The 16,974-nt window shown below is 36.0% G+C and overlaps 1 protein-coding gene across 17 annotated transcripts in view; it reads left to right on the forward strand.

Annotated features, from left to right (window-relative positions):
• Nucleotides 1–16,974, forward strand: part of LOC131679141 (A disintegrin and metalloproteinase with thrombospondin motifs 7-like) — a 194,687-nt gene that overhangs the window by 153,568 nt on the left and 24,145 nt on the right. For all 17 annotated transcript variants that reach the window (XM_058959735.1, XM_058959737.1, XM_058959744.1 and 14 more), the window contains one exon: nt 5,004–5,205. In XM_058959735.1, coding sequence (XP_058815718.1) covers nt 5,004–5,205 — 202 coding nt within the window. The remainder of the gene's footprint in view (nt 1–5,003; nt 5,206–16,974) is intronic.

The raw sequence follows: 16,974 nt of genomic DNA on the forward strand, positions 1-16,974 counted from the left end.
TGAAGTTGCAGGTGCTATTGATCAGCAAAGTACTGCAGCGAGCAGAAATCACTGTCGGAGCATGTCATAGTCTCGAACCGCGCGCTGAAACAGCTCGGCGTAATGATAGATGACCGACTGAACTTCAACACCCACGTCGACTATGCTTGTGAGAAGGCGGCCAAAGCTATAAACGCTTTAGCCAGAATCATGCCGAACAATGCCGGGCCATGCAGCAGCAAGAGGCGTCTTCTGGCTAGCGTATCATCATCGATACTGAGGTACGGAAGCTCGGCCTGGGTTACAGCGCTGGAGACACAGCGGAATCGAGTTAAGCTGAGCAGTACGTTCAGGCTCATGGCCACGCGGGTCGCGACCGCGTACAGGACTATCTCATCAGAGGCAGTCTGCGTTATCGCTGGAATGATCCCCATCGGCATCATCCTAGTGGAAGATAACGAATGCTATAAACGGATGGGGACCAGGGGCATAAGGAAAACAATGAGAGCTGATTCGATGGTCGAATGGCAGCATGATTGGTACTCGTCGGAAAAAGGAAGGTGGACATTTCAACGTATACTGCCATGAATGTAAAAAGGTGAAAATTTTTCGAAAATGTGACCACAACTGCTTTGATTCGGAGTTCTAGGTCACTAATAGTCATCCAAAGTCTCTTTGGCCACATTGGCCACCATCAATAGTTCCGGAAGCCCCGCCGAAAGTTTCCAAATTCAGAATGACAGTTACATCGATTTCTCAGTAATGACTGGACCGATTAGACCAAACTCAGTCTCAAATGAACGGCGTTGCGTTCCCAAAAACTTTTATTAGAGGCCATTTCGATCCGACTTCCGGTTGCGGAGTTACGTGTTGTGGAGTGTGGCCACATAGGAAACTCCTATTCAAACCGATACCGCGATGAATACAAAAAGGATTTTTTTTTGCTAAAATGGGAGCCAAACAGTTTGCATTTGTAGTTCTAGGTTGCTGACGCCCCATCGAAGTCGTGTTGACCACATTGACCACCATAGACGTGCCCGGGAAAAGAGACCATCTTTCAAAATTAAGGGAGGCGTCTGGTGTTGTGGGTAAAGAAACGACTTCTTTTTTATTCGCTTAATTGTTAGTATTGAACAGTCTTCTGCAATCTCTGTTGCAACGCTGAACTTTTGTTTCAAACAACCATGCGTTCCTCGCGCGTATTTGCTGTAACACATGCAGATTTCAATCTATCGGAAACATTAATAGCGTTTTTCTCGAAACCGCATTTTTCAAATTGTCGGACACGATTACTTAAAAACTATTCAACTTGATTGACTTGATGAGTGCTAAATATGTGTAGCCAACCGATGAACCACGGAAAACTGAAAAAAATTCTCCCCATTATTGTGAGCGAATTCTACACTATAATATGAGATTTTTCGGTTTTTATGAAGCCAGTTTCCGAAATTCAGACGTTTTCTATTTTTTTTTACCGTCTTCAACAAAGTTGTTAACCAAGGTTTGGAATATAGTTTTACAAAGCTGGTTTTTCATATTGAATGAATTAGCGATCTTTATTAACGTAAATGCAAAATAATTGATTTCCCCATATAAAATCCCATACAAACTTTGAACGCAATGCGCAAATCCGGGAAGCAACCAATTGCTATCAAATTTTGCACAGGCACAGGACCACAAAAGGAACTCAAAAAGTGCTGTGCTGAAAAATGTCATATTTGAGCCACTCTAATGTAGAGGTCCTGAAAAATTACAGACGTTCGCCTACAATTTTTCTTATCAATATTAATGTTTGTGGCACATGTGGTATGTGATATATTCATTAAAGCAGCCATGCCAACTGTGCAGCGTACAAAATGAAGATGATTCAAAATTATACGGCAATCAAATTATTTATTTAATCAGCTACTAAGTTACTGTCCTATTTTCCACCGAACTCTTTACCGATTTTTACAAACTGGCCTAGACCACTGATGGTGAATCAAACATTCTTGGAATATATTGTCCACTATCGGTTCCGGGTATATTCCAGAGCTAAAGCCACTTCGGTGATGACTGAATCAATTATCACTAACCTAGTCTCAAATGGAAGATATAATATGAAGTTGGGTGTTGCACTCCCCATCCATCCTCTCCCTCCTTCCTCTAACACCCCTCCCCAACTCACTCACCCCTCCCTCTCAGACAAACCTTACACCCGCATTCGATTCATCCACCTATATACCAAAATACGTTAGGTTGTTCCCGACGTATCCTCCCTCTCCCACTATTTATCCCCCTTTTCCTTACCACCCCGCATTTCAAAATATGTTAACATGAAGATAACATTGAACTCACACTGATTAAGCTAACTAAATATTATATTTGTGTTTGTTTGAAGTGTGTTAGCGTCGAAATGTGGCTCATCCGTCTCGTGGCAGTCATGCACTTATATATACCTACCAAGTTTAATAATAATGTAATAGACATTTCCACAATGTTACATTGAACGTACCCAGATATTAAATTATAGCTATTGATAAATGAGAAAAGCACAATTGCACTACTAGGTGGATTAAAACAGGTTTTTTGTTTTTTAATTACAATCAGTTTTAGTTGTCATATCTGGTTTGGAATGATTTGGAATTTAGAACGAATTTAATATAGAAACTATTTTAAAATTTATCAAGAAGATTAAAAAATTCGGAGGGGGGGGGGGGGCGGACCCTCAGGACCTTCCTCCTGGATCCGCCACTGGCTGAAATGAATGTTGCATCCAGCTTGTATGTAACTCATAGATTTCGTTAGTCGCAGCCGCTGTGACTCAATGGAGATGAACTACTATGCGTCTTCATCGTCTTCTTGCATGTGAGCTTTACACATAGAGGTGCGAAACGGTTTTTTTTTATTTTGAAAAATAGTTTCCCCGAAACATCTGAAGCTGCCGACCTAATTTTTCAGTATTTTATGCAGAATTAAATTGTCTTTCAACTGAAAATATTGAAGTGCGGCCGATCCACGGACCATCGCAGTAAAATTTAAAAAAAAAATAATGCGCAATTTTTTTTATATAAAATCACGTATCTTTGAATGACCACTTCTTCTCTCAACTAAATTTAAAAACCTTTTATTTAAGCTATTCAAAATAAAAATCAATTCAGAAGTTATGAATTTTTAAAACATTGAACTTTTCAAAAATCACGGTTTTCTGCAGCAATCTAACATAGAAAGCAGCACCCTAATGACGAAATAAAACAATACGTGGCTAATATTTTTCGACCAGGAACGATTCTACAAAAATTACGAAATTCTGAGAGATCTTATAACTTTTTTCATGGAATTGCCGACTTAGAGAAATGGATGTACTATAGGAAATTTCGTCGGTTTAACAGTCTCGGAGAGTATCAAAAAATCGATTTCTTGCTTCAACGTCGACGTTTCGCTGGTTTATTCTACCTTTTTCAAACAACAGAAGCAGAATCAAACTCAAAAACAAAATGATACTGCATCGATTCCTTGAAATGGTGAAACAAATCACCAAAATGATGGAGTGGACACAATATTTTTTTATGGTTTCAAACAGCCAAGCCGTGAGAATTTCTCATAGTATTTTATTTTATATTTAAATTTTCAAGGAAAATAGGGTACGGCTAAACGAACGTCTATTACGTCTGAGAGGAAAAAAAAGTTCTACCAATTTTGAGTTGAAAATTTCATTTCCTAGGGGTGATCTCTGTCAACTTTGGAGCAATGTCTTCACTTTCTTAATCGAGAAATGGCACCATTAACCAGATATGACCTAGTTGGAGAGGATAAGTAGGTATACATCCACACATAATAGAGCGCAATTATGAATAACAGTGGAAGGAAATTAAATGCAAACACACACACAGTTTCGCCTCGAAGGGCTGAAAATGATAAGCCGCAAAGTTTAAATTTTTATCTACATAGCATACTGCCACTGTTGCCTTTGTGCTTGTGTCCTCTCACCGTCACCCTCGGTCGTCGTCCTTGCCGTGTCCATGCAATTTTCATCATTCTTCTGCTGAAGATGTGATCCTTGTCGGCTTTCTTACCGATGAATAATCTTTTCTTCGACCAACCCCTGAGCCTTTCCTGGAGGCCAACCAAAGACACATTTTCTATTCAAGTGATGGAGTATTCATGTTTCAACAGCACTGCGGAACGGTGGGTATTATTGGAGATTGTTTTGGAATGAATCAAATGTTTGCTCATTACTCTCAAAATTCGCCGCACATCATTCTAATAAATAATTTTTTTAGACATTCAACCCAAATTCCAAAAGTATTATTATAGCAGTAATAAAAATATTATACGCAAAAACCACAAAGTGAGACAAACCGACATATTTTCTTAATGGAGACTACTTTTAAAAGTTGGATCCCCAAGAATAAATAAGCACCAACATCAACTTATATTCCACCTTGATCATGATGATAAACCGCATTGAACCGTTTTCTCGACCAAGACTGTATCCTGAATACTTAACCTACATCAATTCACCCGACAAAGAAACACTTTATTTACTTACCGCGTCTTCAAATCATTCATCCGCAGTCAAACCAAAAAAAAAGAACATCGCAAAACCAGGATAAGGTTCTCTGCAACACCTGGTAGCACAAGATTTATCGAAGTGAATATTCAAGCAGAGCGACAGCAAAAACGTCAAGCATTCTTCGAAGATAAAGTTTATATCCTGAACCAAAATCACATTCTTTGCCATCGCCTGTGGTTTCGCAAAGTTGACCAAGAACAGGGAAACTTTCTCCCTACTGAAGCTCCGTGCCTGCCCGAATGGAAAATCGCATAAACCACCTCATTTTTTCTTCCACCGAATGGCACTGCGGCTTCCAGGCGGTCACTTTCCGAAATCTCTTTCTTACGACCACCAGCTGTGAGGCTAGAAACCTCGAAGAAGAAAAAAAAAATGTCACGCAAATTTTGCATACGACCCAACTAGTAAAAAAACTGTTTGGCACGGTTTGTGTTAAAGCTAATTCCCATTTCTCTAACTTTTTTTTCAGGCTGTTCACAACAGTGGCGTGATATCCGGCACGTTTATGAATAATGGCGCTGTCCGGTGTGGCACCTCGGCCGTTTGCCGGCCCGTTTCCGCTATCTACACCAAGAGCCAGCAGGTCAACGGATACGTCCACGTGGCCACGATTCCGGCTGGGGCGTACAATGTCACCGTAACTGAGCTGCAGAACAGTCAGAACTATCTCGGTAAGTAGCTGTCGTGGTCAATCTGTGGGCGAATGAATGATTAATATTGTGACGGTAGTAGAGGGTGCGCTGCGAAATATTAATCTAGGTAACTTTAGTTGATATAGTTAATGCAAACCAGTGCGTCCCCAAATTATGAAAAAGAATCATAACAAAAACTTAATATATTCAGGGAACCACCAAAATAACCCAACCAAACATTCGAATTCTATATTTTTGACGTAAACTACTTTTTTGTAAACACAAATAATTTCATGAATACGAAGCTTATGATCAGGGTGACAATAAAACGGCTATCTATGATATAACTAATGTACACCTCCCATCATCGTTCCAAATTATTTTATATTCTTCTTAATGAAAATTAACGATGAAACGTCTACTTGTTCAATAATGAAAAAATAATTAGAATCGGTCAACAAACCATTGAAATATGGCCTTTTGAAGTAAACATTCCGACTTTTATCCATTTTTTAAATTTACACATTATATTTAACGTTTGGTAACATGGATTCACGCTTGAAGTCTGGTAGAAAACCCATCTATGACCGCATACCACATCCAATTCGTTATAAATTTCGATTCCCGTCAATGAAATATTTTCAAACTTGCAGAAGATATACTTGATTACTATATCTTTCGAATGCCATGTACTAAATAAGTAGACAAAAATTTTTTTGTTTGTAGAAATAGGACCAAACCCGTGGGTGTTTGCTGGTAGCCTTATGAAATGTGTCATAAAACTTAAAATTGCAATTTCTCTCAAATCCCTCGATGGATCATTTTGAAATTCACTGAGAAGATGCTTGGATACTGTATCTTTCGAATGCTGTATGACAAATTTATGGTCATTTTTTGTTAATAACGGTTTTAGGAACACCGTGGTACGTACTATCGAATCACAAAAATAAATTTCAAAATATTACTTTTTATGTTTAACTAGCTAATATCCATCGCGCGTTGCTGCGACTTCCAAACGAAATAGAAGGAAAACACAATTTGTTCCGAAGCGCTATCTGGCGGGCAGATAATGCCCAACCAATAGCTCACAAACACGCTCCATAGCAAATGCATGCTATGTATAAATTTTGACGGCAATCGGTTAAGCCATTTGGGAGTCTATAAATCATATACATACAAAGTTTGACTTTTATATATATACAAGCTAATGCCCATCGCGCGTTGCTGTAACTTTCAGTGCAATAGGAGGAAAACACAATTTGTTCCGAAGCGCCATCTGGCGGGCAGATAATCTCCAATTAATAGCACACAAACACGCCCCATACCAAATGCCTACTGTGTGCAAATTTTTACGGAAATCGGTTAAGCCGTTTGAGAGTCTATAAATCATATACATACAAACTTTGACTTTTATATATATAGAAGATATAGAATATAGATAGATAGATAGATAGATAGATAGATAGATAGATAGATAGATAGATAGATATTGCATGAAAACTTACAAAAATAAGATTTATCACTGAATTAATCCCCATATTAGTGATAAACTGTTCAATCACTGTGTACTTGGTTTTAGAAGAACGGTTTGCTACAACCAGAATGGTTGAAAATGGCATGTAAAAGCATTTCTTCGGACCTATTCAGTTCCTTGACTACGTACGATTTGTCTGAATTTCGCATAAAATATTCTGAATTTGCAATAAAAAACCGATAGGAATAAGAAGCCTCTGAATATTGTAGAATATTCTAGAGTTATTGATAATTTCTTTGAATTTGGTAGCATTTCCGCGACCGCGATGCCATTAACAACATATTGTTTTTCTATTCCTTTATTTTTTTGGTCGCAAAACGGAATATATTATATTAAATATATTTGCAATGGCGATTAAATTTTAAATATATTGTATGACAACATATGAGCTTAAAGATATATAAAGCATAGTTCCCTGTCATACCTCTTTGAACCATGCCAATATGTTGAGTACTTCCTTTAATTGCTCGCACAAGTTTCACAAAAGAAGTATAGAGGGAAAAAGGCTCGTTTAGCTGTGTTTGTCCAGATCTGTAAGTCATATTAGTCTCCATCATATTCGCTGGGCGTACTTGATCCGAATCTTACCCATTCCATTCAAAACTTAGTATCTCCTAGAATGCAATGAATTCAGCACTCACATTTTATGTGCATAATATTTGAAAATCAATTGGCAAAAATCGTGTTATCATTGCTCTAGATAGTATACCTTAAAAGTTACTAAAATCATTTTTGGTCTTCAGAAAAATTTCTTTGGATTTTACCGGTTACTTCGAAGTTAGTAATACTTCTCTGTTACTTGTGAGACACCGTACATAAAGCATGCAAAAGTTTTTAGTCAAACTTTCGTAATTTTGTGAAGTTATCTGTGAGTTTTAGAAATTTACTTGAGGTTCGTTGTAATTTATTTGTTTGAAGTAATATTGTAAAGCTTGAAGACGCCCTTTGATGTTTGAAAATTTTTTTCCATAAATCCTTTAAATACTCTTGAAATTTCGTAAACTTTCTAGAAGTTCTAAAGATTTCGATAAAGATCGTAAAATTCGCAGTTCGCAGAATTACCTCGAGTTTGGTAAAAGATGAATGAATATCGTGAACACTCTGCTGTTTATGTAAAATGTTTGAGTGCATGAAAATTCTCTGAAGTTTGAAGTATTTTCCAAAATTTTATACAATCGGCGAATTGTCATCCTTAAAGCTCATTGAGATTCTCTGATGTTTGACAAAAAAAACTATGAATGATAGGAATATCGTACAAATTGTCTGTAGTTCTAAGGATTTCCTTGTAAGTTAGCAAGCTCCCAAAAATTTATAAGACTTTCAAGATACTTGTAGGACGTCCCTAAAGCTCGTAGGATTCTTTTCATACTAGGTCGAATTTCATGATGCATTTATGGTTTACTTAAACTTTGGAATACTTTGCTGGAGTTTGCAGAACTACTCTGAGTAGCACAGAACCCTTGACATAGCCTCTCTAAAGTATGCAGAAGTAACATGGAACTCATGAAACTTCTATAAAATGTGTCGCATTTCGTTGAAGTTTACAAAATCAAACGAAAAAAAAATGTTGGTAGGTGTACGTACTATCGAGGCAAAATGTACGTACTATCGAGGGTACGTACTATCGAGGGTACGTACTAACGAGGGTACGTACTATCGAGGTATACCTGTATTAAAAAGGCTTGCGTGTCTCCTCATAAAAATTGAACTTAGGCCCCATGGTGCGTATGAATCATTTCTAAAGCTTTAATTCAAAACGTCGTATTTACAATGAGAGACTCTCTTTGTCACTTTTCACTTATTTTACAGTAGGGGAGAGTGAGGACACTTGATCCTTGGGGATATTTGTTACCCTGGCCATATCTCATAATCTATACGAATAAAGTTATCACAATATAATAAGAAAATGAAGTATTTGCTCGTTTATGATGTTTAAAAAACAAATCTGATGTATTAAATTTGGTTTGGAAAAGTTGTGATATATTTTATATAATATGTGTTTAAATCCATCTCGAAGATCTTTTTACAATTTTTTTGAGCGGTTGTATGACATAGTCGAACTAATTATTTATGAATATTTTCATTTACGATTACGTTCTATGGGCTTTTGTCTAGAAAAACACGTTTTTTGAATAAAAATTTCACAAAACATGCAAATAAATTTTAATTTTGTTTACCTTATACAACAGGTATCTTTGATCCCTGTGACAATAGGATCCCTATCATTAGTTCTCTCGAACACTTTCGAAATGTATAGAAATAGAAAAGCATCATTTTCATAAAGTACCGGACTCTATTAATTGATCTAAAATGTTTTTTCCGTGAACAAATTATGATATAAGTTATTGAAAGTTGGAAAAGCCAGTTAAACAGCACTGATTTACTGTAAATACTTGTCATGACTTTCTACTGTAGTTAAAGTATGTCGTGCATCTAAAAAGGTGGTATCATTAGTTAATTTGTCAGGACAGGTGGTTAACTGAACTTTCGTGTCTATAGGTCATAGTGTGCATTGTTTCTTTAGCCCTAGTAGGCGGGGGATCAAATTACCACACGTTTTCACAAAAACCTCATTTTGACATGATTTTCAAAACTGTTCATATTACTGACAGGACGTAGTATTCGAATTGACACATTATTCATAGCTCTTACAATTCGAATTGACTACAAGATGGCGAATTTTGCAATTAAAATTTTTATTTCGTTGAAAAGTTATTAGTAAAAAACAAAAGTGGGATCAAGCGTACCCACTCTCCCCTAAAGATCGAATGACGGTGGTTTCGGTTAACATATTATGCAAAGAGTTGAGGGATAAATGCTAAAGCGACCGAATTATTAACGGAAGGAAAAGTAAACAATGAGAGTCTTATTGTAGGTATTATTTTTGAAAATTTATCAAAGAATTTCTATAATGCCATAAGATTTAAAAAAAATGCAATTTTGCAAAGCAAATTTTGTCATAAAGTCATATATTGTTGTTGCTTATTTACGATATAACTGATGTTAAAAATATGTAGACGAACATTTTCTCACTTTATCTACGCAAAATAAAAAATTAATTTCATTTTATAAAATTGAGCTTATGTGACCACACCTTGCACTCAACTACTTTGACTTTTGCTTCCATTCAACTATTTTGGCTTTTATTTTTACTGTGTTAACTGTCGAAAATTCTAACACACGTGGCAGAATACACTACAAAAAAGACCAATTGTGACAAACGAGGTCGTATTTATATTTTCTTAGTAAATCAATTAAAAATCGTACTATAGATTTAAAGGATGGACTTATATATTGCTATATTAAGAAAGTTGAGCCCTATCGATTTATATAATAAAAGATTAAAATTATACTTCATTCAATTGCACAATTGACAGTTTACGTCATGTTAAAAAGAACAACTATTGGCAACGCTCCGTTGATGATTTGCCTAGAAAAACATGCTCATTATACGAATCGTTAGATTTTTTAATTTTATTAGGAAAGTTGGTTCAGATTATGATCCTGCACAGCATATCATTCGCGATGCTCCTTCAAGTAACGACTCTATTGATTCACCATTGATAATGATGGAATTTCCAACAATAATTTAACAAAATTAAATTGCACTTCAATTGCAATCTTACGCCAGTAAGAATAAAAATACACTTGTAAATACACGCGTGTAGAAATTATTCAACCGGTTTCTTGAGCAGAATATGGTATCCGATTACTGGAAACAACTGAAAGTTATCATCATTCCAAAACCGGGAAACAGCCCCTGACCATAACTCATATTGTAGGGGTAGGTGCAGCGTGGTTGGCAAATCGATTGTCTTGTACGCAGCGCACCTGGGTTCGAGTCCCGACCCCGCACATAGAATTAGAAATTTTTCATAAGAGATTTTTCTAACCCGAAGAGGCAAATGACCTTATGGTTAAAACCTCTATAATCGAAGTAAAAAAAACTCGTATTGTCAGATTTCAATGGCAAATGTTGCAGAAAATTATCCAACGAAGTCTCGATAATTGGGGTGAGGGGATCGTCTTGTTATCAGATACTCAGTTTGGTTGCAGGAGAAGAAAAAGATCGAAGCGTTGCTCTCGCTAAAAATCCGATTCATTAACGTAAGTTAACGTAAGAAAAGAAGAAATATTAAGTTTTTATTGATGGTTTTTGGAGAAGCTACGTCAATGTGATCTAGTTCAGTTTCAGCTTCAGTTGAATGGTTGAAAATCGATCTACCAAAATAACTCAGGGTTTGGTTCGAATCTGAAGACACATAGAGAGGCCACAGTAGATATCTCAGAAAATTCCAGCAAAGAATAAATTTTCTTTGAACAATTACTAGATCTTTAGTAGCGTCTGGCTCAAATGGCACGTTCCCCATGTTGATCGGAGATTTCTTTGTTACCCGATAAGATTGTATCAAACAACGTTACTTTCAGTAATTGAGTATGGGTGCTTCTGTATTAGTTCAGTTGGAAACACTTATATTATTAAATTGTAACGAATGCAGTATCGTTTATTACGAATTGCTTTAGGTTGTATACATTGGACCCACAAGATGTATCTTGAAGTACGAAGATTCTTTCTTTAAACGACCACTTCTTGGAATTCTTCTCTCGTTTAATTATTCAATTTAAAGCTATGAAACCACTGGTAAGATTTTAAATGGCTTGTCGTGGAATCGCAGACCGTCTACACCTGCTGGTGATCCATCAACTATTCACTAATATATTTACTATTCCATGACGTTTATTGCCATAAAATGTTCTACATTGACGAGCGTGAATCAATGAGACTTGCAGAACCTGACTCTGTCTAGAAATACGATTACTAGATTGGGAAGCAGATAAAAGGAAAACTAGTTTGGGGTCTCTAAAAACACCCGATGAAAAAATTTAAACAGAAAAATTTGGAACGGGGCTTCATAGTTTGAACCCGATGTTTGTATGGAGAACTAGAAATATTCACTGGAGTACACTAGATACACTGGATCCTCCATTTACGAACCAAACTGAGGGTACGTATATTGAAATAGTTCGTTGAAAAAGTATTCTTTATTTCGTATTTAGTTCGTAAAAAACTTCCCGTCACATCATTATTTCAATTGATATCGTCAAAGCAGTTCACAAAATTTAATGAATATAACATAATAATATGGGTTTTTTTGGACCGGGGTTTACATGTAGATAATAAAAATGGATTTTTAGCGCCATTTTGAAATCTAAAATGGTTACTGGTGGTTATGCAATATTCTCTGACACCTTAACAATATGGTGATTTTTGAAAAGATGATGGAAACGGATGTTTGGCGCCATATCGAAAACCAAGATGGTGACTTTCGGTCGAGCAAAATTCTATATAACCGTAGCTATAAGGGTATTTTTGAAATTGACTTGGCGAGCAAATGATGGAAATCGATGAGTGACTACATTTTGAAGGCCAAGATAGTGACTTACGGCTGATCAAAATTGTCTATAACCATCACTATATCTATTCCTATACATCTACTACATTCCGAAAATACACATATGGCTGAAGTTGTAGCGAATACCTAAACCGGATGTCGCTATTTTGATTTTCTAAATGCTTTCCGATATCGATTTCCCCTTATGTTCTTGTGAATCCCATTTCGAAAATATTCACGTTGTGAAGGTTATAAAGAATTTATCCAAGCTGTAAGTTGCCATTTTGAATTTATGTCATGCACTCGTCAACCCCATTCCGAAAATAACAGTATTGCTGAAGTTATAGAGAATTTATCCAAACCAAAAGTTTTCATCTCGATTTTCAAAATAGATTCCGACATCGATTTCTCTCATGTACTTGTGAACGGTATTCCGAAAATATCCATATTGTGAAGGCTATAGAGAATTTATCCAAACCGGAAGTTTCAATCTTGGTTTTCAAAATGGCTTCCAACACCGATTTTTGGCATCTACTCATCAACCCCATTGCTGAAGCTATTGAGATTTAATCTAAAACGGAAGTTGCCATCTTGGATTGAAGAATGGCTTCAGATATTCGTTCCGTCATTTACTCGTCAACCCCATTCCGAAAATAGCTTTTATTGTCAATAGCTATGAATATGTTAAATTGTATATAACTTCATACTGTATTCACGTACTCAAACTTTTTTTTCGAACTTGGTTCGTCGTAGAAAAAGTTCGTTATTTTGAATTTAGAACAGAAGGAACAAAACAAATCCAAACATTACCAGGGTTTAAGCTGCTTACCTACTTTAATGGAAGATTTCTTTATTGACGTACATTGGTATGCCATGACATTGTAATTGTACAGGTATATGTGCCTATTTTTAAGCAAAGGTATGACGTTTCTGGCTGGACAGATGAGTACAGTACTTTGCAATGGTATTCCGCATTACTATGACCCCATACTCTACCATTCCAAAGTATTGATTCAGATTGACATATTTATAAGTTATGTGTGATATCAGATACGGCGGACAATTCACTATTCGGCATTCAAATGACGCGAGTACCCTTTGCCTATCATCAAAACATCATTCCCGTAATCGTACAACTAATGTCAGTTGAGTAGTGCATGGCGCGTCTCGAGGCGACCAACGAACACCAACGCGCAACACCGTACACCACGTTTCTGCGATAGTGATAAAACAAACAAACGTTGGCAGCTATGTTAGAGCCATCGTATGAGACGATCCACCGATGCGGGAAGATCTGCACAAAGCAACATGAAAATATCTATCGATGAACCCGCAACTGGACATGCAGCGCAGATAACGTGCACGCTTTGCTTGTTTGCAGGCAGCAGGAGTTGCTGAATATAATATGAGCATAGCACCGATTATATTATAGTATACTTAGGTTCTTTTTCCAAGCTGGCAATGTTCTAACGGAATTTAATATTTGAGCCGTGCAGTCTATGTAATGTGACAGAACATTTTTTGATTGATCCATTCTCAAGTTATAGGCGATACCAGATATGACGAAAATGTCACTTATCGGCATTCGAATGATTCTAATAGCCCTCGCCTATCCACCCCGTCATCGTACAACCAATGCCAGTTCAGTTGGATTTACAGAGCAGGCAACCAACAGGCACCGACGCGCGACACGATACACCACATCTCTGCGACAAGAGCGAACGGCGCTAATACTCAACACGGCACAACGGTGTCGAATGAGACAATCCACCCATGTGGAAAGATCGATGTGCACCTGTCTGGGCATGGGCACACAACCTGTACGATTTGCTTGATTGCACGGTAATAGGTGGTGTTGAATTAACAGAAGCGTGTATTTTAGCCTACTTAGGTATTTTTCTAATGTAGTACTTTGAATCAGGGCCGGCGGAAAGCGTGGGTAGTATGAGTAGTACTACCCATACCGAAAATAACCGAGTGGGTAATTACCCACTCGAAATTTTGAACCATTTCAAAAAATTTAGATGAGCAACGCATGTATCTCGCACTACACACGTTTGAAAACACCGATGTACCACAATTCCATTTGCATAAACGAACGTGATTTAATGTGAATCTAATGTAAGCGTGTGCATTGCGAAAAGGGAAAAATCGTTACTAATGGACCCCTCACCCTATGCTTTCTACCCACTCGGGCGTAAAGTTTTTCGCCGCCCCTGCTTTGAATTGGTAGCACATGTGATGTATTTTTTTTAGAATGACCTATTTCCAATTTGTACTTCATGAAGTAAATTTGATGATCGCAAAAATGTTCATATCAACCTGGAAGATTGGTATTTAAATTTCATACAAACTTGGGTTAAAAATGTTCCTATTTTTGATGAATTTCGTAGTCGTATTCAGAGTTGGCAGCACCCTCTCAGATTCCAATGAAACTTTGTGTACATGAAGACTTTGTCACGAAAAACCACTTTGCACATTTTGTTTTTCCAAAAATTATCTAGACTGTCTTTTGAAAAGGGCCAAACTTTTTTTACCAATTTTTTTCAAATGACTATAGTCTAAAAATGACAAATCCTACAAAAAATGTTGCATAAATGGTTTTCACAAAATTAGTCCAATTTTCAAATAAAAATATTGAAAAAATTCTTCATTGGCTCTTACACTGAAAAAAATCGATTTTAAAAATATAAAGTCGATTTACAAAAAAAACCATTTTCGATTTGGATGAAATTTTGTTCCAAGATAGATAATTATGTTCCATACCTATTGTCAAAAATTCAAGTTGGGCACTGTTAAGGAAAAGAAGTTATTTGAAAAAAAAACTTTTCGTTACCCAAACTGAATTTTTTCTTCAGTGTATTCCTATCGAAAACTAAACCAATGAAAGTCATAATTATATTTTTATGAAGGGGTTAACTACTTTTTCATTTTTCATGAAATCGAAATTTTTTATTACTTTATCTGAAAGTACAACTCCTTGAGAATGTTCTACAAATTTTTTATGAAGATCCGAGAAATAGATCGAAAGTTACAGCGCTTCCAAGCGCGCTTCGTCTACCAAGAGCAGTGGTAATTTGAAATTTTAAACTCGATTATCTCAAAATATCGTTTTACTAAAAATGGGTTTTCCGTGATCACGATTGCCGAAAAACTACTCAATCAATTTTCTTAATTTTTTTTCAATTGTTCTTAATTAATTTTTCTCATACTTCAACGATTCCTTTTTTATTCATAAATTTTTGTTTCTTGGATAAGATTTTTTTAAAACAATTTTTAGAGCTTACAACAGCGATTTTTTACTAAAAACGTTCTCGAATGCAGGAAAAAAAATATTATTTAATCAACTAATCGTTAAGGTACGAGGAATACTCATACACTAATGGAATTTTTTAAGTTTTGAGATTTTAGATGATCTATTTGTCTCCAATCGTGATCACCTCAAACCTCTTAAATAAAAAAGAGTTTCGGGGGAAAAGCCATAACTCCGCCAATTATCAATTTATTTTTATAAAATTATGCTTGTTTATTTTACTGAAAAATATTCTACCAAAATATTATAAGTTTGATGTAATGAAATCAATGCTTTATTATGCAAATTCCCAAATGGGAAAATGCTTTATTCCTTCACGTAAATTCAAACTTTCTTAAAATTTTTATCACTAAAAGGTATGTGACCCCTTAATCAAGAATCCCATTTAAAAGAGTTTATGTCGTTAAACAAATATTCCATTATTACTTTTTTATTTTCTTGTTTAGTGCTGAGGAAGAATCAGAGAAAGAGATAACCACCACAACATTATGTATTGAATTTTACATAATTATTTATTTTTATATTTTACATTTGTCTTAAAACTATCTTCATGCATGCTACTTTGTATTATTTCTATACAAAGAAAATATTTTTGGTTCATCTTCTGAATTAGAATACCTTTTCGTGCCCCCAGGAATAGGCACAAAACTGTGGAATTTTTGAGTTCCAGATATTGTTTTGGCGTTATTATACAGCTCTTAGAGTTCTTCTGACATTTTGTTGTACTGTTCTGTAAATAGGTAGTAGAAAATTAATTTTGTGATATTTTATCAGTTTGTTCAACTATCCAGTTATATAACTCGAGGGGACTTGTTATGGTATTTCCATAGTCGCGAGCAAGACTGGCTCTTTTGCCATTCGCTTGAGAGTGCCACCAATAGCATCGCAGGGTCCTTTTCCATGGGATGCTGCAACAAAATGCCATTCTCCGCTTAACTCATACTGGAATCTACACACGCTTGCAAAGTTTTTCTTATTTTTGTGTTGTGCTGCTGCTCCATCAGACATAATTAAATTTTAGAAAAGTTTGTCAATTGTTTCATAAAATTTATCAGTTTTGAGAGGAACAAATGAACTGCAGTCTTCAAGTCTTCCAGTCTTTCAGCCTTCCAGTCTTTTAGTCTTCCAATTTTCCAATCTTCCAGTCATCTGATCTTCCAGTCTTCATTCAAGTTTGTTATGAATATATACCAAATTCGTTACTGATACTTTTTGCATGTATCAGGCAACTAGCAGCTGGGAAAATGGATTCAGAGATGATTATGACTTTCATTGGTTTAGTTTTCGATAAAAATACACTGAAAAAAAAATCGTTTGGACAACGAAAAGTTTTTTTCAAATAACTTTTTTTCTTTAAAAGTGCCCAACTTGAATTTTTGAAGGTAGGTAGGGAACATAATTACCTATCTTGCAACAAAATTTCATAGAAATGAAATTTTTTTTTTTTGGTAAATCGACTATTTTGTGAAAATCACTCATACAACATTTTTTGTAGTCATTTGAATCCCCAGTGCGGAGAGACTTGACTAACGCCTGGGGAGACTTGACCAAGAGAATTTTGAAAAACC

This window comes from Topomyia yanbarensis, chromosome 2, assembly GCF_030247195.1.
Source record: "Topomyia yanbarensis strain Yona2022 chromosome 2, ASM3024719v1, whole genome shotgun sequence".
NCBI classification, from domain to species: domain Eukaryota; kingdom Metazoa; phylum Arthropoda; class Insecta; order Diptera; family Culicidae; genus Topomyia; species Topomyia yanbarensis.